The sequence below is a fragment of the Salmo trutta genome, chromosome 7, assembly GCF_901001165.1.
Source record: "Salmo trutta chromosome 7, fSalTru1.1, whole genome shotgun sequence".
Taxonomy (NCBI): Eukaryota; Metazoa; Chordata; class Actinopteri; order Salmoniformes; family Salmonidae; genus Salmo; species Salmo trutta.
Window position 1 is genome coordinate 6345119 of NC_042963.1, and position 21770 is coordinate 6366888.

General features: G+C 46.9%; 1 protein-coding gene across 1 annotated transcript in view; it reads left to right on the forward strand.

Moving 5' to 3' along the window:
• Positions 1–73: 73 nt before the first annotated feature.
• carmil2 (capping protein regulator and myosin 1 linker 2) overlaps positions 74–21770 on the forward strand; it is a 38719-nt gene continuing 17022 nt past the window's right edge. Inside the window, exons 1-27 of the mRNA XM_029757727.1 lie at positions 74–214; positions 473–567; positions 1104–1154; positions 6540–6599; positions 9005–9126; positions 9415–9512; positions 9653–9723; positions 9862–10011; positions 10584–10672; positions 10911–11005; positions 11128–11214; positions 11420–11529; positions 11948–12025; positions 12175–12251; positions 12324–12428; positions 12598–12667; positions 13483–13564; positions 16395–16491; positions 16665–16719; positions 18893–19065; positions 19196–19264; positions 19403–19496; positions 19577–19675; positions 20354–20482; positions 20629–20742; positions 20948–21123; positions 21311–21398. Of these exons, the coding sequence (XP_029613587.1) occupies positions 178–214; positions 473–567; positions 1104–1154; positions 6540–6599; positions 9005–9126; positions 9415–9512; positions 9653–9723; positions 9862–10011; positions 10584–10672; positions 10911–11005; positions 11128–11214; positions 11420–11529; positions 11948–12025; positions 12175–12251; positions 12324–12428; positions 12598–12667; positions 13483–13564; positions 16395–16491; positions 16665–16719; positions 18893–19065; positions 19196–19264; positions 19403–19496; positions 19577–19675; positions 20354–20482; positions 20629–20742; positions 20948–21123; positions 21311–21398 (2571 nt within the window). The 5' untranslated portion in view covers positions 74–177. The remainder of the gene's footprint in view (positions 215–472; positions 568–1103; positions 1155–6539; positions 6600–9004; positions 9127–9414; positions 9513–9652; positions 9724–9861; positions 10012–10583; positions 10673–10910; positions 11006–11127; positions 11215–11419; positions 11530–11947; positions 12026–12174; positions 12252–12323; positions 12429–12597; positions 12668–13482; positions 13565–16394; positions 16492–16664; positions 16720–18892; positions 19066–19195; positions 19265–19402; positions 19497–19576; positions 19676–20353; positions 20483–20628; positions 20743–20947; positions 21124–21310; positions 21399–21770) is intronic.

Consider the following 21770-nt stretch of genomic DNA (forward strand, 5'->3'; position numbering starts at 1 on the left):
CATTTCCTGTCTCAGGGCTCCTAGCTTGCTATGGTTTCACTCTGAGTGTGGTTGACAGCAGCAGGATGTGTGTGTGTGCCTCCCAGACCTGCCTGAGCTGCCTCCGCTGCTGCTACTCCCCCGCTCTCTCTCCCTCTTTCTCTCTTACCCCTACTGACAAGAGCTGGGCCCAACATCATGGCTGGCAATACTGACTTCTCTTACAGCTTGCAAGGTATGGAGCTCCACTGTTTTTCCTGTCACTTATCTTTCTCAATATATTCCTGTTTGTATGCTCATTTAAGATTGAGATGGCCTCTTTTTTTTTTCTCCTGTCTCCCCCCCCCCCAAATATATATTTGTGTTACGGCGGTGCCTGTATCCTCTTGGCAAAGATCTGTCTGCCGGGCTGAATCTGAACTATTTGATTTATTGTATGAATGGCTCGCTGTCCCTCTGTTATTTTCATGCTTCTCTATTCTCTCCTGAGAAGAGCACATCACTCAGCTGCTGAAGCCCCAGAAGATTTGTCTCATGCGGCAGGTGCAGTTAAACCCACCCAAGGGGAAGGCTGAGAGCAGGGTTCTGGTGAGTAGGGAACTCGTGGTCCCTGGGTCCAACATCACTGTGGCGGGTCCTGCGCTGGTTAAGAAAACCCTGCTACTTGGCATCGGCTGGGGCTTGTTTGGCACTTTGGGCATTTGTTTATGTTGACCACAGAGGGTTAAACTATATTAGCTGTGTGTGTTTAAATGTGCAAAAGAGCAGCAGCCGATTATCTGGAATCTGGTGTGTTTGCATATTGGGCTGGAACAAAATGCTACCGAAGGATCTCCGGTGGGAGGGTTCACCCCTAGAGAAATACAGTATATCTGTTTGTAATATGGCTGAAGTTACCAGCTTCCACCTGCAAGTGGAGCTATTAAGCTGCCTAGCTCTAGCTGACAGCTGGCAGTCTACACTGCTATGTGAATCGGGGAGATTTGAATAAACCTCCAATACAGTTGGCTACATACAATGAAGTCCATTCTCACTCACACACACTCTCTCACACACTAGACAGACAGTCTTTGATCTTGTAGTGGCTACTGACATGTTTGTTTTTGTTTACACTTTTCAACTAGGTGATGACTCTATGGAGAGCTTATGTTGTCCACAGTAAGCAACCTGTCAGGGTAAGTGTTTGTGTGTTTACTCACGTCTTGAATACAGTTGCTCCAACTGTAAATCAAATACATGTTAACACCATTGCTTGAGTCTGGTTATGGTCAGTCAGGACTAATTTACAGTCTGATATGAGCTTACAGAAGAATGAGGAAATGCTTGTAAAAATAGACTTTGGGTACTGGAAGTCAGGAATGTATCTCCCTTTAGAAGAAATACGCAGCCAGTGCCAACTTCCAGCACACACCTCAAATAAAAGTGGAGACCTGCAGGTCAAGTTGAGTATTAACTTACCGAGCAGATGACGGGAGCATGGCACGCTAGATAGAGGGAGAGTGGAGGATGGGAGCATGGCACGCTAGATAGAGGGAGAGTGGAGGATGGGAGCATGGCACGCTAGATAGAGGGAGAGTGGAGGATGGGAGCATGGCACGCTAGATAGAGGGAGGGTGGAGGATGGGAGCATGGCACGCTAGATAGAGGGAGGGTGGAGGATGGGAGCATGGCACGCTAGATAGAGGGAGAGTGGAGGATGGGAGCATGGCACGCTAGATAGAGGGAGAGTGGAGGATGGGAGCATGGCACGCTAGATAGAGGGAGAGTGGAGGATGGGAGCATGGCACGCTAGATAGAGGGAGAGTGGAGGATGGGAGCATGGCACGCTAGATAGAGGGAGAGTGGAGGATGGGAGCATGGCACGCTAGATAGAGGGAGAGTGGAGGATGGGAGCATGGCACGCTAGATAGAGGGAGAGTGGAGGATGGGAGCATGGCACGCTAGATAGAGGGAGAGTGGAGGATGGGAGCATGGCACGCTAGATAGAGGGAGAGTGGAGGATGGGAGCATGGCACGCTAGATAGAGGGAGAGTGGAGGATGGGAGCATGGCACGCTAGATAGAGGGAGAGTGGAGGATGGGAGCATGGCACGCTAGATAGAGGGAGAGTGGAGGATGGGAGCATGGCACGCTAGATAGAGGGAGAGTGGAGGATGGGAGCATGGCACGCTAGATAGAGGGAGGGTGGAGGATGGGAGCATGGCACGCTAGATAGAGGGAGGGTGGAGGATGGGAGCATGGCACGCTAGATAGAGGGAGAGTGGAGGATGGGAGCATGGCACGCTAGATAGAGGGAGAGTGGAGGATGGGAGCATGGCACGCTAGATAGAGGGAGAGTGGAGGATGGGAGCATGGCACGCTAGATAGAGGGAGAGTGGAGGATGGGAGCATGGCACGCTAGATAGAGGGAGAGTGGAGGATGGGAGCATGGCACGCTAGATAGAGGGAGAGTGGAGGATGGGAGCATGGCACGCTAGATAGAGGGAGAGTGGAGGATGGGAGCATGGCACGCTAGATAGAGGGAGAGTGGAGGATGGGAGCATGGCACGCTAGATAGAGGGAGAGTGGAGGATGGGAGCATGGCACGCTAGATAGAGGGAGGGTGGAGGATGGGAGCATGGCACGCTAGATAGAGGGAGAGTGGAGGATGGGAGCATGGCACGCTAGATAGAGGGAGGGTGGAGGATGGGAGCATGGCACGCTAGATAGAGGGAGAGTGGAGGATGGGAGCATGGCACGCTAGATAGAGGGAGAGTGGAGGATGGGAGCATGGCACGCTAGATAGAGGGAGAGTGGAGGATGGGAGCATGGCACGCTAGATAGAGGGAGAGTGGAGGATGGGAGCATGGCACGCTAGATAGAGGGAGAGTGGAGGATGGGAGCATGGCACGCTAGATAGAGGGAGAGTGGAGGATGGGAGCATGGCACGCTAGATAGAGGGAGAGTGGAGGATGGGAGCATGGCACGCTAGATAGAGGGAGAGTGGAGGATGGGAGCATGGCACGCTAGATAGAGGGAGGGTGGAGGATGGGAGCATGGCACGCTAGATAGAGGGAGAGTGGAGGATGGGAGCATGGCACGCTAGATAGAGGGAGGGTGGAGGATGGGAGCATGGCACGCTAGATAGAGGGAGAGTGGAGGATGGGAGCATGGCACGCTAGATAGAGGGAGGGTGGAGGATGGGAGCATGGCACGCTAGATAGAGGGAGGGTGGAGGATGGGAGCATGGCACGCTAGATAGAGGGAGGGTGGAGGATGGGAGCATGGCACGCTAGATAGAGGGAGGGTGGAGGATGGGAGCATGGCACGCTAGATAGAGGGAGGGTGGAGGAAGGGAGCATGGCACGCTAGATAGAGGGAGGGTGGAGGATGGGAGCATGGCACGCTAGATAGAGGGAGAGTGGAGGATGGGAGCATGGCACGCTAGATAGAGGGAGAGTGGAGGATGGGAGCATGGCACGCTAGATAGAGGGAGGGTGGAGGATGGGAGCATGGCACGCTAGATAGAGGGAGAGTGGAGGATGGGAGCATGGCACGCTAGATAGAGGGAGAGTGGAGGATGGGAGCATGGCACGCTAGATAGAGGGAGAGTGGAGGATGGGAGCATGGCACGCTAGATAGAGGGAGAGTGGAGGATGGGAGCATGGCACGCTAGATAGAGGGAGAGTGGAGGATGGGAGCATGGCACGCTAGATAGAGGGAGGGTGGAGGATGGGAGCATGGCACGCTAGATAGAGGGAGAGTGGAGGATGGGAGCATGGCACGCTAGATAGAGGGAGAGTGGAGGATGGGAGCATGGCACGCTAGATAGAGGGAGAGTGGAGGATGGGAGCATGGCACGCTAGATAGAGGGAGAGTGGAGGATGGGAGCATGGCACGCTAGATAGAGGGAGAGTGGAGGATGGGAGCATGGCACGCTAGATAGAGGGAGGGTGGAGGATGGGAGCATGGCACGCTAGATAGAGGGAGAGTGGAGGATGGGAGCATGGCACGCTAGATAGAGGGAGAGTGGAGGATGGGAGCATGGCACGCTAGATAGAGGGAGGGTGGAGGATGGGAGCATGGCACGCTAGATAGAGGGAGGGTGGAGGATGGGAGCATGGCACGCTAGATAGAGGGAGGGTGGAGGATGGGAGCATGGCACGCTAGATAGAGGGAGGGTGGAGGAAGGGAGCATGGCACGCTAGATAGAGGGAGAGTGGAGGATGGGAGCATGGCACGCTAGATAGAGGGAGAGTGGAGGATGGGAGCATGGCACGCTAGATAGAGGGAGAGTGGAGGATGGGAGCATGGCACGCTAGATAGAGGGAGGGTGGAGGATGGGAGCATGGCACGCTAGATAGAGGGAGGGTGGAGGATGGGAGCATGGCACGCTAGATAGAGGGAGGGTGGAGGATGGGAGCATGGCACGCTAGATAGAGGGAGAGTGGAGGATGGGAGCATGGCACGCTAGATAGAGGGAGGGTGGAGGATGGGAGCATGGCACGCTAGATAGAGGGAGAGTGGAGGATGGGAGCATGGCACGCTAGATAGAGGGAGAGTGGAGGATGGGAGCATGGCACGCTAGATAGAGGGAGAGTGGAGGATGGGAGCATGGCACGCTAGATAGAGGGAGAGTGGAGGATGGGAGCATGGCACGCTAGATAGAGGGAGAGTGGAGGATGGGAGCATGGCACGCTAGATAGAGGGAGAGTGGAGGATGGGAGCATGGCACGCTAGATAGAGGGAGAGTGGAGGATGGGAGCATGGCACGCTAGATAGAGGGAGAGTGGAGGATGGGAGCATGGCACGCTAGATAGAGGGAGAGTGGAGGATGGGAGCATGGCACGCTAGATAGAGGGAGAGTGGATGATGGGAGCATGGCACGCTAGATAGAGGGAGAGTGGAGGAAGGGAGCATGGCACGCTAGATAGAGGGAGAGTGGAGGATGGGAGCATGGCACGCTAGATAGAGGGAGAGTGGAGGATGGGAGCATGGCACGCTAGATAGAGGGAGAGTGGAGGATGGGAGCATGGCACGCTAGATAGAGGGAGAGTGGAGGATGGGAGCATGGCACGCTAGATAGAGGGAGAGTGGAGGATGGGAGCATGGCACGCTAGATAGAGGGAGAGTGGAGGATGGGAGCATGGCACGCTAGATAGAGGGAGAGTGGAGGATGGGAGCATGGCACGCTAGATAGAGGGAGAGTGGAGGATGGGAGCATGGCACGCTAGATAGAGGGAGGGTGGAGGAAGGGAGCATGGCACGCTAGATAGAGGGAGAGTGGAGGATGGGAGCATGGCACGCTAGATAGAGGGAGAGTGGAGGATGGGAGCATGGCACGCTAGATAGAGGGAGAGTGGAGGATGGGAGCATGGCACGCTAGATAGAGGGAGGGTGGAGGAAGGGAGCATGGCACGCTAGATAGAGGGAGGGTGGAGGAAGGGAGCATGGCACGCTAGATAGAGGGAGGGTGGAGGAAGGGAGCATGGCACGCTAGATAGAGGGAGGGTGGAGGAAGGGAGCATGGCACGCTAGATAGAGGGAGGGTGGAGGATGGGAGCATGGCACGCTAGAGGGAGGGTGGAGGATGGGAGCATGGCACGCTAGAGGGAGAGTGGAGGATGGGAGCATGGCACGCTAGATAGAGAGGAAGGGAGCATGGCACGCTAGATAGAGAGGGAGAGTGGAGGAAGGGCGCATGGCACGCTAGATAGAGAGGAAGGGAGCATGGCACGCTAGATAGAGAGGGAGAGTGGAGGAAGGGAGCATGGCACGCTAGATAGAGAGGAAGGGAGCATGGCACGCTAGATAGAGAGGGAGAGTGGAGGAAGGGAGCATGGCACGCTAGATAGAGAGGAAGGGAGCATGGCACGCTAGATAGAGAGGAAGGGAGCATGGCACGCTAGATGGAGAGGAAGGGAGCATGGCACGCTGGATAGAGAGGAAGGGAGCATGGCACGCTGGATAGAGAGGAAGGGAGCATGGCACGCTGGATAGAGAGGAAGAGTGGAGGAAGGGAGCATGGCACGCTAGATAGAGAGGGTGAGTTAAATGGAGCGGCTCAAGGCATTAGAGAGAGGATGAGACCTGTATTAGTACATTCTAATAATTGTTATACAGTGTAGAAACAAGTTATGCTGGCCTCAGTTTGTGTTGTTTGTATACTTATAAAGCAGAAATGCCTCCCCTGGACAAAAGGGAAGTAACACAAATAAAATGTCATCTCATGTGACTGAAAGTGGGAATGACTTCACTTATGCTTATGTCAGTTGTGTACTTTGCTATAGGTACTGTGATCATGGTTGGAGGCCCATGAAGGCAAATGTTTTGTTTAAGTTTCAGTCGTAATGACCTCCCTCCCCCACTCTCCCCTGTTAGCTGACGTAGTAATGAGAACTCTTATCTTACTTTGACTCTCATTGGAGCCGCAGCTCCCGGACCCCCCCCCCCCCCCCCCCCCCCCTTTTCTCTCTCTTCCTGCACCTTCCCTTTCATATATTAACCTGTGTGAGTCAGTATACATTTTTTGTGTTTGTATCAGTGCTTCACTGTTGTCCACAGTCTGGTTTCTCCCTGCAGGTGGAAAGCTCCTTCAGCTATTTAGAGATTTATGCCATCAGCATTGAGAGCCTTAATCAGGTAAATCAAATAATGTCCTTTATGTGTTTAAGTGACATGTTTTGTAATGTAGTGTGTGTCACTTCTAACTTGTCTTGAATGACATATGTTTCTCAGTACTTCATTGAAATATTTGAAAGCTGCCTGAACCAGGATGAAAATATTTGTTGCACATACAGTACCTGAACTGTGTAAATAAAGGGAGGGGGAAACGATGGTATATGGCTGGCTGACCACTGTGACCCATGGTTACCACTGCCTGGGTGTTAAGAGGTTTTAATGTCTGTTTGAAAAATAGCAGCCCTGATTGACCATAAACTAGCTCTGATCACTGCTGGTCATGTAAATTATTCGCTGTAAAAACATGCTTTGTGCTGAATAGGAGAAACCGGGATCAGAAGCACATAGCAAATTATCCAACTCAATGCTGTTAAATGTGAATAGTAAAACATTCCAGATGTCATTTCTTTGTAATTTAGCAGACATACTTATCCAGAACGACTTACAGGAGCAATTAGGGTTAAGTGCCTTGCTCAAGGGCAAATCAACAGGTTGTTCACCTAGTCAACTCGGAGATATCAAACCAGTGACCTTTCGGTTACTGGCCCAATGCTCTTAACCACTAGGCTACCTGCCGCTGTTGCTGTCCTCCAACCCATCACCATATGTTTACAGTATTTGACCTACCACATATGGAGATGGATTTATACCACTAAGAAATGGGGTGAACTTCAGATTTCCATCCACTCATCTGAAGAATCCCCTCTTTACGCACCTCTGGTCCCATTCCATATACACAGGATGCAGTCAAAGGTCACCAGACTTCAGTCAGGGCTCTGAGATTGTGGTGGTTTTTCTTCTGTAGCGCTGCAGAGGTTAACACTCTACGTCCTGTTGGTAGGAAACATTAGTCACCACCACTGTTTGGGGGGGGGGGGGGACACTGTCATTCTTTCTCTGACTGTTGCTCATTGACACCAAATATTTTTTGAACTAACCCAAGATAGACCACAGCCTGTCGTTTCCAATGGGAACAAATGAGCCAAATAGGGTTAAACTGCATTCTAATGTCGACTTCGCTTGATATGGTTTTCTGTAAGCAAAGGGTTTTACACATGCTCAGTTCTTGTGTCTCGAGGGCTGTGCGAGTGGAAATTTGAAATGTAAGTTATGGAACTCCCTTGCTGACATTAAATGTGGATAATGATACATTTGCGTTCTTGTTTTAGTTTTTTTGCACCCCCCACTTTGAGACAAAGTCAGGCGTGCCCATGTCACCACTCATCACAATGTCTACAGTAGTGGGGCGCTGGTCAGTTGTTTGTTCACCCGCAACTGCCTGACTATATGTGATAAAGTGAAAACCTGAGCCTAAACCGCTATATAGAAAATATGCTGTAGGCTACAGTCAAAGGTGGTGGAATGTTTTTTTTGACAGGGGGTGCAGTATTTTTTGTTGTTGCCTGGTTTAGATGTTTCTTAAAATTTCCGACATTTTTGGTAGGCTATTTGTTAGTCAACTTGTCTATAATTAAATGCATGCAGCTTCTCTTCTGTCATTACTTGTTGTTCTAGAAGACTAAATAAACCCTTGCTCACCAGAATGTCATAAATCGATAGAATGAATGCTTCATTTAGTTGACATCGGTAAAGTTTTTCTCTGTCATCTTCTGCCGCGGAGCAAAGACGTTTAAGTAACGGGGAGAAAATGCAATACCCCCCCCCCCAAAAAAAAACCTGGGGATTTTCTGTACACAATTTCAAAATGACATCAGTTTGACTGATTGTAAGGAAATAGAAATCTGTGAAAACGACCCAACATGTTAATGATAATATTTCGGTTTGGCTTGGATGCATGTTTAATGTGTTTGAAATACTATAAACTTTTATGACGCTGATAAAGAGCACCTCAGACGGTATCTAACTGGGCATTCACATTCTCTCAAGGTGCTGAAAGAAAGAAATCATGTTTCTCCACTCCTGTTCCCTAGTCAACATTTTGCCTACATTAATATTAAGGCTATGTGAGAGGTTATAGACCTACAGTCAGTGTCCAGATTTCAGTTTCCATTTAACCCATCTTAACAGTAGGCTGCAGTTCCCTTGACGCGCCATAAATAGCACCTCACAACCACACATCCATCCACACAATAGTTAATGACCCCAAACCCCTTGGCCCCTCAGATATAACCACCGGGACTGCGAGCTATGAGTCAACCCCTGCATCACTAGTCTACAGGTATCTAGTTACACCAAACGAACAAGCAGAGACGGTGTTGATGTGTTTCCGAGTTCATGTGTCCACTAACCACCTATACTATTTAGAAAATCTTTCTGTCAGAATGTGTATCTGTATCTCTGCATGGTGGTTGTAGTGACAGACCGAGTTGTAGTGTAGACTCCTACTGTATGTGTTGACCATTCAGGTGGTGATTGAGACGGACAGACAGACCTACTCTCTCAGTCTGACATCTGTTGAGGACCTTGAGGCTATGGTCAGTCATGTGACAGCTTCTCTGAAGAAGATCTTCCCTGATTCATCTCCAGGGTGAGTGTCGTGGCAATACAGATGGACATTTTCCTCCCTCAAACATGGTGGGAGTTGCTTGTAATATACTTCTAGCAGAAACCCCTGAGGTGAAACATCTACCCATTAACCAACTGATTAGGGCTCCTCTTCTATCCAAGGAATGGAGGTTTTCTTACTCAGAGAGCTCACTTCTGAATCATATTTCAATCCAATACCGATGATGAAGTGGATACCTAATGTAAATATCTGTCATTTTAAGAGGATTCAAATGTGTGACGTGTATGTGTGTCGATTTCCTGCTCTCAGGAAGATCCTGAAGAAGATCCCTCCAGACCTGCAGGAGCAGCTGTGGAACCTGGCAACGCGGGTGGAGGAGCACCTGACTGGAACACTGGGACCATGTGGTCAGTAGAATCAATCAGAGCACTGCAGCATTGTCCCCTCATTTGTGTGTATCGTACTATGTGGACATTGTGTAGGTGTGTGGATGCGGATTTGTACAGTAATTGATCCCTCTGCCATTCCTTGGTTCTCTACACTACAGGAGGCTTCTCAGAGACATATGCTGCTCTATGTGACTTCAATGAATTACCCTGCAGAGAGGAGGTCCAATGGGTCAGTAGGTTACCATCCCCCTATGATGACACCACATTCAATGTTTCTGATAAATGTGGTTTTCTACTATTAATATCAACTGATGTAGTCAAACATCAAGAATATTAGTAAAGGTGTTTATGATTTATATTCTTTCAGGATGTGGACAACATTTACTATGTCCAGAATTGTCGGGAATTCAACCTCCTGGATTTCAGTCATCTGGAAAACAGAGATTTGGCCTTATCAGTGGCCGCACTTTCCTTCAACCAATGGTTCACCAAGATCTCCAGCAAAGACCTCAAACTGGTAAACTTTTTAGCCACCTCTTGTTCTGTTTCTCCAGGTCCAGTTGGAGAGCTCACTGTCTCATGTTATCACTATCTATCCCTGAGTACGGCTCTCTCTGGGCCTGTCATGACTGTCTGTACGTGTTGGCAGTGTGAGCTGATGATGGGACACTGTGGCTGACCTAACTGGCAGCCTGGTCTAGGCTGCAGGGTCTAGCAGGGCTTATCAACAGTCATCACATGTACACACAGACTGGAGGCAGGCCACAATAATGACTTCATAATCTAGCTACTTTTGTGTTAGTGATACTGGAGTGCCTTTAAGCAATCACATGGCTATGATGGAGTTCAGGGAAATGACCTTCATGATAAGGGAGAGAAGCTGTCTGGAACTGCACAGATGTAGTTATATTCTACAGGAAAATGTATTTAAGGTGGTTTGTGACCAGAGAAATGGGCTGACACTGAAGATGGAGATCAGATGGAGATTCTCATTGAGATTAGGTTTGCTGCCAGTGTATGGAGACGGGATGGCTAATGATTCAATAGAAATGGGAGGAATAGTAATTCCCCCTCTGTATCTATCCGCAGAGCTCAGAGGTCCAAGAGCAGGTTCTCTTCATGATCAACAGATCCTCCACCTTGGAGGAGGTGTGTCTAGAGGGATGTGGGCTCAAACTGTGAGTAGTCTACTACCTGATACACCTCACCTTCATTAAAAAATCCCTTACTCCCTCCCTCTCTACCTCCCTCCTTCTCTCCCAAAACAGTCTACCTGGTGCCAGTAGCACAGAGGAAATGGGAAATCTTTGGATGACATTTGATTTATGTGATTGGTTGACACTTTATTATTCATTTTAGTTCACAGGAATAACTATTTTCCATTCCTCTTTCTCTCTCCTGGCCCTTCTCTTGTAGGGATTTTGCAGTGAAGATGGCCTGTGCCCTGCGAGATCACACCTGCTCCGCCATCCACACCATCAACCTGTCAGCCAATCACATAGAGGACAAAGGCAAGCATTTAGTTACCATTGATAACTTTTTAGGTTTGTCAATGTCCATTGCTGGTGCTGCCTGGAAGGGCTAGTGACTACTCATCTGCTCATGTGTGTAACGTTGTTATATCTGTCACCAGGTGTGATAGCTCTCAGTCAGGAACTGGAGAATCTGCCCAATGGTCTCACCCAGCTGTCCCTCTCCAGGATTAGTGTCTCTCCCAAAGGTACATTCAAACTCTTCTGTCTGCTGCGCCTTTTGAAATGTCCATCTTCCACAAAGATGTGAATGTAATGGCTTTTACATATTCTATTGAAAGCATGCCTGACTACTTGGGTTGCTTTTGTTAGTGCTACATACTGTGAATAAATAGAGATCCGTACAGCTTCCTTTCTCTCTCCGATTCCTTTCCCTCCCTTCCATCTATCCAGGTCTAGGTAGTCTGACTCAGGCGTTACGGCAGAACAAGGCCTTCTCCAGCTCTCTGTGTCACCTGGACCTGTCAGGGAATACAGGCATTCTGGCTACAGAGGAAGCTGTGGTGAGTGCGGGGGCAGCACTTGTTTTCAGTTCACTTCTTAGAATTCAGTCTCGCTCGCTCCATACACTTTTACACTTGAGTAAAGCTCCATACTGTAGGCGTTGCTAATCTCAGCTAAATGCGTTTTGTAATGTATAGGGTGTATGCTGTGGAACATGAACTCTGTGGTTATATTCAGTAATGGGTTGTCTATAGAGGTTATTTGACATAAAGGGAGTTTGTTTTGCCAGTACAGTCTCAAGTGACAGGATATGCATGCTACTTGATACTGATTATGACTTAATGATACAGGAGGCAACTCAATCAGAGTAAATGTATTACGCCACTGTACAGTATTGAATTGAGTTGCCCTGTAGTTGGGTTTGGCTCTAGTCTACAGGACCAGAGCACTGAATAGCTTTACATCTTTACCTGTCAGAACCTGTTTAAGTTCCTGTCTGGGACCAATGCTGTATCTTACCTGGACCTGAGTGGCACAGACTGCCCTGTGGACACTGTAAGTGGCCTTTGCCCTTTCACCTCCAGCCAGTTTCTGTCATATTCGTCAATTTAAAATACACAACCTGATCTGCTTTTCGATGTCACATGTTTGTGCCAATGTGAACCAATGAACCTTTTACATCCCCAACTTCCTTCTCTCCCTAGCTGTTTGTATCTCTGTCAGCAGGCTGCTGCCCCAACCTGGCCCACCTCAACCTGTCCAGAAACCCCTTCTCCCACAGGTGAGCTCCCTGCCATGTGTCATCTCTGACTAGTGTTTCCCAACCCGTCCACTGACCTGTCTCTGTTCCCAGGAAGGTGAGGGAAGTGACAAGGACTGTAAGGGAATTCTTCAGTAAGAGCAATGAGCTCAGATACGTGGGATTGGCAGGAACCAAACTACCCCCAGAGGCTCTCAGGTGAGCACTGATGGAATGTTAAACCAGGAAATAGAAATGTGATGCATGCCAAACAGAATGTGATGCCTACTTATAATTATGTGTTTGCATTTTGACATATTTATGTGTATACTGCTGTTTGATACGCATATTTTTGTGGTGAAATTAACTAAATCGGTCTTGTATGCAGATTGTTGTTGCAGGGTCTTGCCACAAATACTCATCTGTGTGGGCTGGAGCTAGACCTGAGTGGCTGTGAGGTACCTATATATATATATATATATATATATATATATACACATATACATATATATATATATATATATATATATATATATATATATATATATACACACATACACACACACACACACACACATTTTGTCGTGGAAATTCAGTACTGAGAGCGATTTGGTCATTTCTTCAAATAATCATGATTTAATATTGATTAATTATTGCAATAATGAGGCTGGTCGACCACCCACCCTTGAGTGTTGTACCGAGTAATCTAACCTTTACATAAATGCAGAGTACTATATATAGCTGACACGAACAATGCTCAGTCATGGTTGTTTCCACCCCTCCCATGCGGACCAAGGAGCATCATAAGCCACTCTGGGTTCATCCTGTCGTTATCTGCACGTGGGTGTTGTCTTAACCCCTCCCTGGCTTACTTTCCCAGATGCAAGGAGGATTTAGAGACAATGAGGAATTGTTCTAAACTCCTCTTGGCTATCTCGGTTACACCCACCACATCTTGTCTATATAATGCAGTCTTTAACTAATTTGTCAGCTCAAGTTATCTCTGGTGACCGTACGACCAGAATAGCTGCAGGGAACTAGAGTGGAGCCCATGAAAACACAGACACTAACAGGACATAAATATCCTCCTATTTGTTAAGTATTCATTTCTAACTATTAGTATCAAACAAATCAGGTAAATATGTCATTTTTCGAACACAATGTACTGTACGCACACACACACACACACCGTTCACTTTTTTTTTAATCATCACTAACCAGGTAGCTGAGCTAGGTTTTGTCTGGCTGATAATCATGTGTATTATATGTGCAGCTGAGGTCTGCTGGGGCCCAGGTGATTCAGGAGCACATCTTTGAAGCCAAGGCCATCAGCAGTCTGGACCTCTCTGACAATGGTATGATTCCTCACCTCACCCATTTTCTCTCTCACTCTCTCTCGCGCCTTCTCTCTATCACTCTCTGAATCAGATGCTTTCACATTTTCTTCCTACCTGGAGAGAGTACAGGGAGGTGTGTGTGTGTGTGTTAGGTGGTGCCAGCAGGTGATAAATCACACACAATTCAGATAATATAACATACAGAGAGAGACATACATTATTCTCAGTGTGTGTGTCTCATGGGATGATCCCCTGCTCTATAGCACAATGAGGAGAACCCAGGACCAGCCCAGCCTCACCATGTGGGGGTGGAGGGGGCTGAAGGGCTGTTCTGGGAACTGTCCAGGGGGACTCTGCATGGGGCCAGTGTGTGGGCATCATTACGATCAAACCCCTTCACTAGAATAGAGTATTCTGTATACATTTCTGAGCAGGAATCTCAGAGGGCAACTGAATGCCGCAGGCAATTTATATTCAAGGCCATAGAAAACATTTGGTTTTCGATTAATAATATGAAATGCGAAGTACCTGTTTTTTCTGCGTTATTATTATAACTAGGCATACTTTTGGAACTGCCAATAGAAATGAGAAAATACCATTCTCTTCTCCTACTACGGTGGCTTGTGAAAGTATTCACCCCCCTTTGGCATTTTTCCTATTTTATTGCCTTACAACCTGGAATTAAAATGCATTTTTTGGGGGGTTTGTATCACTTGATTTACACAACAGGCCTACCACTTTAAAGATGCAAAATATTTGTTATTGTGAAACAAACAAGAAATAAGACAAAAAAATAATAATATTCACCTCCCCAAAGTCAATACTTTGTAGAGCCATCTTTTGTAGCAATTACAGCTGCAAGTCTCTTTGGGCATGTCTCTATAAACTTGACATATCTAGCCATTGGGATTTTTGCCCATTCTTCAAGGCAAAACTGCTCAAGCTCCTTCAAGTTGGATGGGTTCTGCTGGTGTACAGCAATATTTAAGTCATACCACAGATTCTCAATTGGATTGAGGTCTGGGATTTGACTAGACCACTGCAAGACATTTAAACGTTTCCCAAATGTTTCCCAACCACTCGAGTGTTGCTTTAGCAGTATGTTTAGGGTCATTGTCCAGTCTCAAATCTGTGGAAGACTGAAACAGGTTTCCCTCAAGAATTTCCATGTATTTAGCGCCATCATCATTCCTTCAATTCTGACCAGTTTCCCAGTCCCTGTCGATGAAAAACATCCCCCCAGCATGATCCTATCACCCCCATGATGTTGTTCTCTGGGTGATGAGGTGTTGGGTTTGCGCCAGACATAGCATTTTCCTTGATGGCCAAAAAGCTCAATTTTAGTCTCATCTGACCAGAGTACCTTCTTCCATATGTTTGGGGAGTCTCCCACATACCCTTTGGCGAACACCAAATGTGTTAGCTTATTTTTTTATTTAAGCAATGGCTTTTTTCTGGACACACTTCCGTAAAGCCCAGCTCTGTGGAGTGTACGGCTTAAAGTGGTCCTATGGACAGATACTCCAATCTCCGCTGTGGAGCTTTGCAGCTCCTTCAGGGTTATCTTTGGTCTCTTTGTTGCCTCGGATTAATGCCCTCCTTGCCTGGTCTGTGAGTTTTGGTGGGCAGCCCTCTCTTGGCAGGTTGGTTGTGGTGCCATATTATTTCCATTATTTAATAATGGATTGAATGTTGCTCCGTGAGATGTTCAAAGTTTCTGATATTTTTTTTATAACCCAACCCTGATCTGTACTTCTCCACAACTTTGTCCCTGACTTGTTTAGAGAGCTCCTTGGTCTTCATGATCCCTTCAAGGTGCCCCTTGCTTGGTGGTGCTGCAGACTCTGGGGCCTTTCAGAACAGGTGTATATATACTGAGATCATGTGACAGATCATGTCACACTTAGATTGCACACAGGTGGACTTTATTTAACTAATTATGTGACTTCTGGAGGTAATTGGTTGCACCAGATCTTATTTATGGGCTTCATAGCAAAGGGGGTGAATACATATGGACGCACCACTTTTCAGTTTTTTTTTATTTATAAAAAAAAAAAAATTTGAAAAAAGTTATTTTTATAATTTCACTTCACCAATTTGGACTATTTTGTGTATGTCCATTACATGAAATCCAAATAAATATCCATTTAAATTACAGGTTCTAATGCAACAAAATAGGAAAAACGCCAAGGGGGATGAATACTTTTGCAAGGCACTGTAATTTAAACCTGGTTCTGGAAACACAGTAGAGCCAATCAAAGGCTGGACCACTGAGAATAGCTCAAATCAGGCCGTGTTATTTCTGGAACAGGCAGATAAGATCAGGCAGGCAGGGCTCCCAGCCTCCCACAGACAAACCTCCATGCAGCACCGAGGAGTGACCAAGGGCAGACACATCAGTGTCAGTCAGAATAGACACAGCACTGCTGGGACACTGAGGCTCCTGCACCTGCCTGTCTGCCAACCCATTTCCTCATCCATATTCATCCTGTACAGACAGAGCTTGGACAACAATTTATAATGAAGAGAGGATACTATGGTGTATTACTGTAACCATGTAGCATGAGCACTTCTGGGGATCACACCCACATCACACTGACCAAGACTATGATGGTGTGGTACAATCTCCTACACTAGCCAGTGGCTCAGATATAGAGACCATTTGTTTTCATGGAGAATGCAACTTTCAAAAGGCTCCTGGGAATCCTAATTGGTGTATTTCTGACTGAATAGGCTGAACATGAATTGAGCTGACATGAGATGGCTTCCTCAAAGCATACAGATATACAGCATGCAGACTGTCTACTCTTCCACAGTGAGTTACTGATATACATCTCTCTCCTCTCAGGTTTTGAGAGTGACATGGTCACCTTGGTGCTGTCCATTGGTCGTAGTCACTCCATTCGCCATCTGGCTTTGGGACGCAACTTTGCCATGAAGTCCAGGTGAGTCATTTAATCTGTCAGAACCACTGTTTTCTATCCATCTACCTGTCAGCTGTCTCTTCACTCACTCTCTCTCTCTCTCTCTCTCTCTCTCTCTCTCTCTCTCTCTCTCTCTCTCTCTCTCTCTCTCTCTCTCTCTCTCTCTCTCTCTGTGTCTTTCTCTCTCCCCACAGAGCTCTAACAGATGTCCTACAGCGTATCGTCCAGCTCATTCAGGAGGAGGAGTGTGTGAGTGCTTGATTTTGTACAGTGCATTCGGAAAGTATTCAGACGCCTTGACTTTTTCCATATTTTGTTATGTTACAGCTTTATTTTAAAATTGATTGAGTAAAATATGTCCTCATCAATCTACACACAATACCCCATAATGACAAAGCGAAAAACAGGTTTTTAGAAATGTTTGCTAATTTATAAAAATTACAAAAAACCGATACCTTATTTACTTAAGTATTCAGACACTTTGCTATGAGACTTTAAATTGGGCTCATGTGCATCCTGTTTCCATTGATCATCATTGGGATGTTTCTAAAACTTGATTTGTGGTAAATTCAATTGATTGAGCATGATTTGGAAAGGCACACACCTGTCTATATAAGGTCCCACAGTTGACAATGCATGTCAGAGCAAAAGCCAAGCCGTGACATCAAAGGAATTGTCTGTAGAGCTCTGAGACAGGATTGTGTCGTGGCACAGATCTGGGGAAGGGTACCAAAAAAATGTCTGCAGCATTGAAGGTCCCCAAGAACACAGTGGCCTCCATCATTCTTAAATGGAATAAGTTTACATCCACCAAGACTCTTCCTAGAGCTGGCCGCCCGGCCAAACTGAGCAATCGGGTGAGAAGGGCCTTGGTCAGAGAGGTGACCAAGAACCCGATGGTCACTCTGAAAGAGTTCCAGAGTTTCTTTGTGGAGAGGGGAGAGCCTTCCACAAGGACAACCATCTCTGCAGCACTCAACCAATCAGGCCTTTATGGTAGAGTGGCCAGACGGAAGCCACTCCTCAGTAAAAGGCACATGACAGCCCGCTTGGAGTTTTCCAAAAGGCACCTAAAGACTCTCAGACCATAAGAAACAAGATTCTCTGGTTTGATGAAACCTGAATGCCAAGCGTCGCGTCTGGAGGAAACCTGGCACCATCCCTACCGTGAAGCATGGTAGAGGCAGCATCATGCTGTGGGGATGTTTTTCAGCGGCAGTGACTAGGAGACTAGTCAGGATCGAGGGAAAGGTGAACGGAGCAAAGTACAGAGAGATCCTTGATGAAAGCCTGCTCCACAGTGCACAGAACCTCAGACTGGGGCTGAGGTTCACCTTCCATCAGGACAACGACATTAAGCACACAGCCAAGACAATGCAGGAGTAGATTCAGGACTAGTCTCTGAATGTCCTTGAGTGGCCCAGCCAGAGCCCAGACTTGAATCCGATCAAACATATCTGGAGAGACCTGAAAATAGCTGTGCAGTGACGTTCCCCATCCAACCTGACAGAGCTTGAAAGGATCTGCAGAGAAGAATGGGAGAAACTCCACAAATACAGGTGTGCCAAGCTTGTAGCGTCATACCCAAGAAGACTCGAGGCTGTAATCGCTTCCAAAGGTGCTTCAACAAAGTACTGAGTAAAGGGTCTGAATACTTATGTAAATAGCATATTTCAGCTTTCATTTTTATACATTACCAAATTATTTTTACCCTGTTTTTCCGTTGTCAATGTGGGGCATTGTATGTAAAATGATGAGGAAAATAAACAATTTAATCCGTTTTAGAATAAGGCTGTAACGTAACAAAATGTGGAAATAGTCAAGGGGTCTGAATACCTTCTGAATGCACTGTACATAGGGCAGCAGCCTCTAAGTTAGAGGATGAGTAACCTGGTGGTAGACGGCTAGTCACAGTGACTAAGTTCAGGGCAAGGTACTGGGTGGAGGCCGGCTAGTGATGGCTATTTAACAGTCTGATGGCCTTGAGATAGAAGCTGTATTTTAGTCTCTCGGTCCCAGCTTTGATGCACCTGTACTGACCTCGCCTTCTGGGTTGTAGTATTCTCCTGTTCCCTGCTAGGGGAGCTGTGTAATGATGGAGGCTCTGTGGAAGCATAGTCCTCTGGGACCTCCCCTTGAGTGAAAGAAAGTATTTTAATTACCTCAAATCCTTCTCCAGCGAGACAAGGCCCGCCTCAGTAATTACACACTGAGCAGCTGAGACTCGTACAGTATACAAGGCTCATTTGAAATCAGGCAGACATTTTCTCTGAGTATCAAAGGGCCAGATGTCAGGCTGAAGGTCATGTAATCCAACTGAAGTTTTCTCAGGCCTAGAGCCCCAGACTCTTGGCTCTGATTGGACGGATCAGATCTGTTGTGGGTGTGTGTGTGTGCGCATGTGTGTGTGCAATGCCCACAGCCCCTGGAGTCTCTGTCAGTGTGCGACTCCAAGCTGAAGACAGGCACCACCATCCTCATCAACAGCCTGGGTTGCAATGCCAGCCTCACTAAGATAGACATCAGTGGCAACTGCATCGGAGACACTGGAGCCAAGATGCTGGCCAAGGCCTTACTCATCAACACTAAACTCAGGTAACCTAGCTATAACCCAACCTAACCATAAACTGACCTGCCCTAACCTAGCCTACCCCAGCCGCACTCTGGAATTATACAACTGTGAACTAACCAACACCTGACCTGCCCAGTGTATATCTCTACACAGGACTCTGGTCTGGGACAGGAACAATGTGACAGCCAGGGGATTTCTAGATGTGGCCAACGCTCTAGAGAGGTGAGTCGTAGAGAGGAAGAGTCTCAGTCCATCAAATGGTAATATTGCCTAAAAGATAACGTTACCCCTCCTTTCCTGCCTTTTGAATGGTTGATTAATTCCTTATTCTTTTCTCTCTGTGTGTATGCATAAACACAGGAACTTCACACTGCAGCACATATCCATCCCCATGAATGACGTCACACAGGGGTATCGTAACAGTCCTGAGAAGACAGAGGAGGCTCTGCAGAAGGTGAGATTGGGTTGTCCTTGAGGTGCATGATAAAAATGGATGTCCGAGTCACCCTGGTATAAAACACCTGTTGTGTCCAGATCCAGTCGTGTCTGATCAGGAACAGCCAGAGAAAGTCTGCAGGCCCAGACCAGATACTGAACCTCCAACAGGGCCTGAAGACCGTACGCTCTGAACAGGTGGGTCAGTTCTCGTTCTTGGAGGCAACAGAAATATACACTGAGTGTACAAAACATTAGGAACACCTGCTCTTCCCATGACATAGACTGACCAGGTGTATCCAGGTAAAAGCTATGATCCCTTATAGATGACACCTGTTAATTCCACTTCAATCAGTGTAGATGAAGTGGAGGAGACCGGTTGAAGAATGATTTTTAAGCCTTGAGACATGGATTGTGTATGTGTGTCATTGAGGGTGAGTGGACAAGACAAGAGATTTAAGTGACTTTGAACGGGGTATGGTATTATTAGGTGCCAGGTGCACCGGTTTGAGTCTCAAGAACTGCAATGCTGCTGAGTTTTTCACGCTCAACAATTTCCTGTGTGTATTAATCGTCCACCACCCAAAGGACATCTAGCCAACATGATAAAACTGTAGCAAGCATTGGAGTCAACATGTGCCAGCGTCCTTGTGGAATGCTTTCGACAACTTGTAGAGTCCATCTCCTTGATGAATTGAGGCTGTTCTGAGGGCAAAAGGGGATGCAACTCAATATTAGGAAGGTGTTCCTAATTTTTTGTACACTCAGTGTATGTGTGTCTGTATGTATGAGGGTTTGTTCCTTTGCCATATTCCTACATTTCTGGCACATTTGCCATTCTCAACCTGTGTCTGTTTGATTCATCCTACATCTCAGCTGGTTCAAGGTCTGTGTCAGAGGTTACAGGAGAGTGTCCGACCTTTAGCCCCCTGCAATATACAGGAAGTGCAGTCAGACATATTGGCTGCAGAGGAAGTGCTTCATAATACTAAAACATCCATTATGGTAAGGTATCTTTGAGTCCCACCGATACGAAATGTTCATCTATGTTTTTGAGAGGTCTGGACTCAACATAAACATCTAAGGCCTAATAATGAAGGATTTTGAGAATGGTGAAATATCACTAATATGTTTGCGTGTTCAACCTCCAGCTATTGCCTTCGCTTTATGATCTGGTGAAGACACCCTCTAGTGGTGCAATGCTGCAACACATACTGAATGACACGGCCAAAACAGTCACCAACGAAATAACAGAGGAGATTCAGGTAATACTGCCATTTTTGTTTCTGCATCATGTGTGTGAACAATGTATATGAGGCACATGGTATCAATGTGCATCTGTCAGTTACCAGCCACTGATGACGATCAACATTCAGACAAATTGAATAGCTATGTCTAAACCTGCAACACCTGGGAGGGAAAGTCTCAGGAGAGGTCATCCAGGTGACTGGTATGCCATGTGTGTTCCAGGAGCTGGCTCAGGCCTTGTTGCAGTCAGCCCAGACCCTCTGTCCTAGGGTCACCCACAGGTCAAGTGTCTGTGAGCAGCTGGCTGACTGTGTGGCTAAGAAGTCCAGACAGACAGCCCTGTTCATCCAGGACACCTTCATGCAGCACATAGGAGAACTCATCAGTAACAAACTAAGGTAAACAGCTGAATACACGCACATCCACCCTGAAACAAAAACACAGCTTATGTACAACACAGTTACATCGTACATAATCTTTGTTGTTTTGTGTCAGTGCCTCCCACATCTCTCATAAAGCTCACCGGTGTTGCTTAGGATTTACTTCTCCCCTTCCAATATTTCTTGTTTTTCATTTCTTTTTCAGTGAACTCAAACTGTCAGTTAGTGTCTCCTTGGTGGAAAGTATCATTGATGAGGTTCTGCTGGACTTGTCTGTGGCTCAGCAGAAATTGGTGAGAGTTTGGTGTGTGTGTGTGTGTGTGTGTGTGTGTGTGTGTAAGTGAGTTTACCAAGCTACCAATTACTTCACACTGGGAGAAGTTAAGCTACACTACATCTACCCTAATAAAAATATAGTTTACTGAACAAAAGTTGTTAACTACATCCAAACTACTTTGTGATAAATTATCATATCTAAATTTGAAATGTCATCGACAACAAATTGCAAGAACAGATCAGTCTGGAGTTGGACGTTAACAGAATGTGTCATTTAGCCTACTAAACAGAAAAACGGTTTCATGTAAGAGCTAGACAGGTCTGATGACGGGTCATATTGTATTTTATTTTCGAAAGAAAGTCGTGTGAGGTTCCAATAGATAGCTACA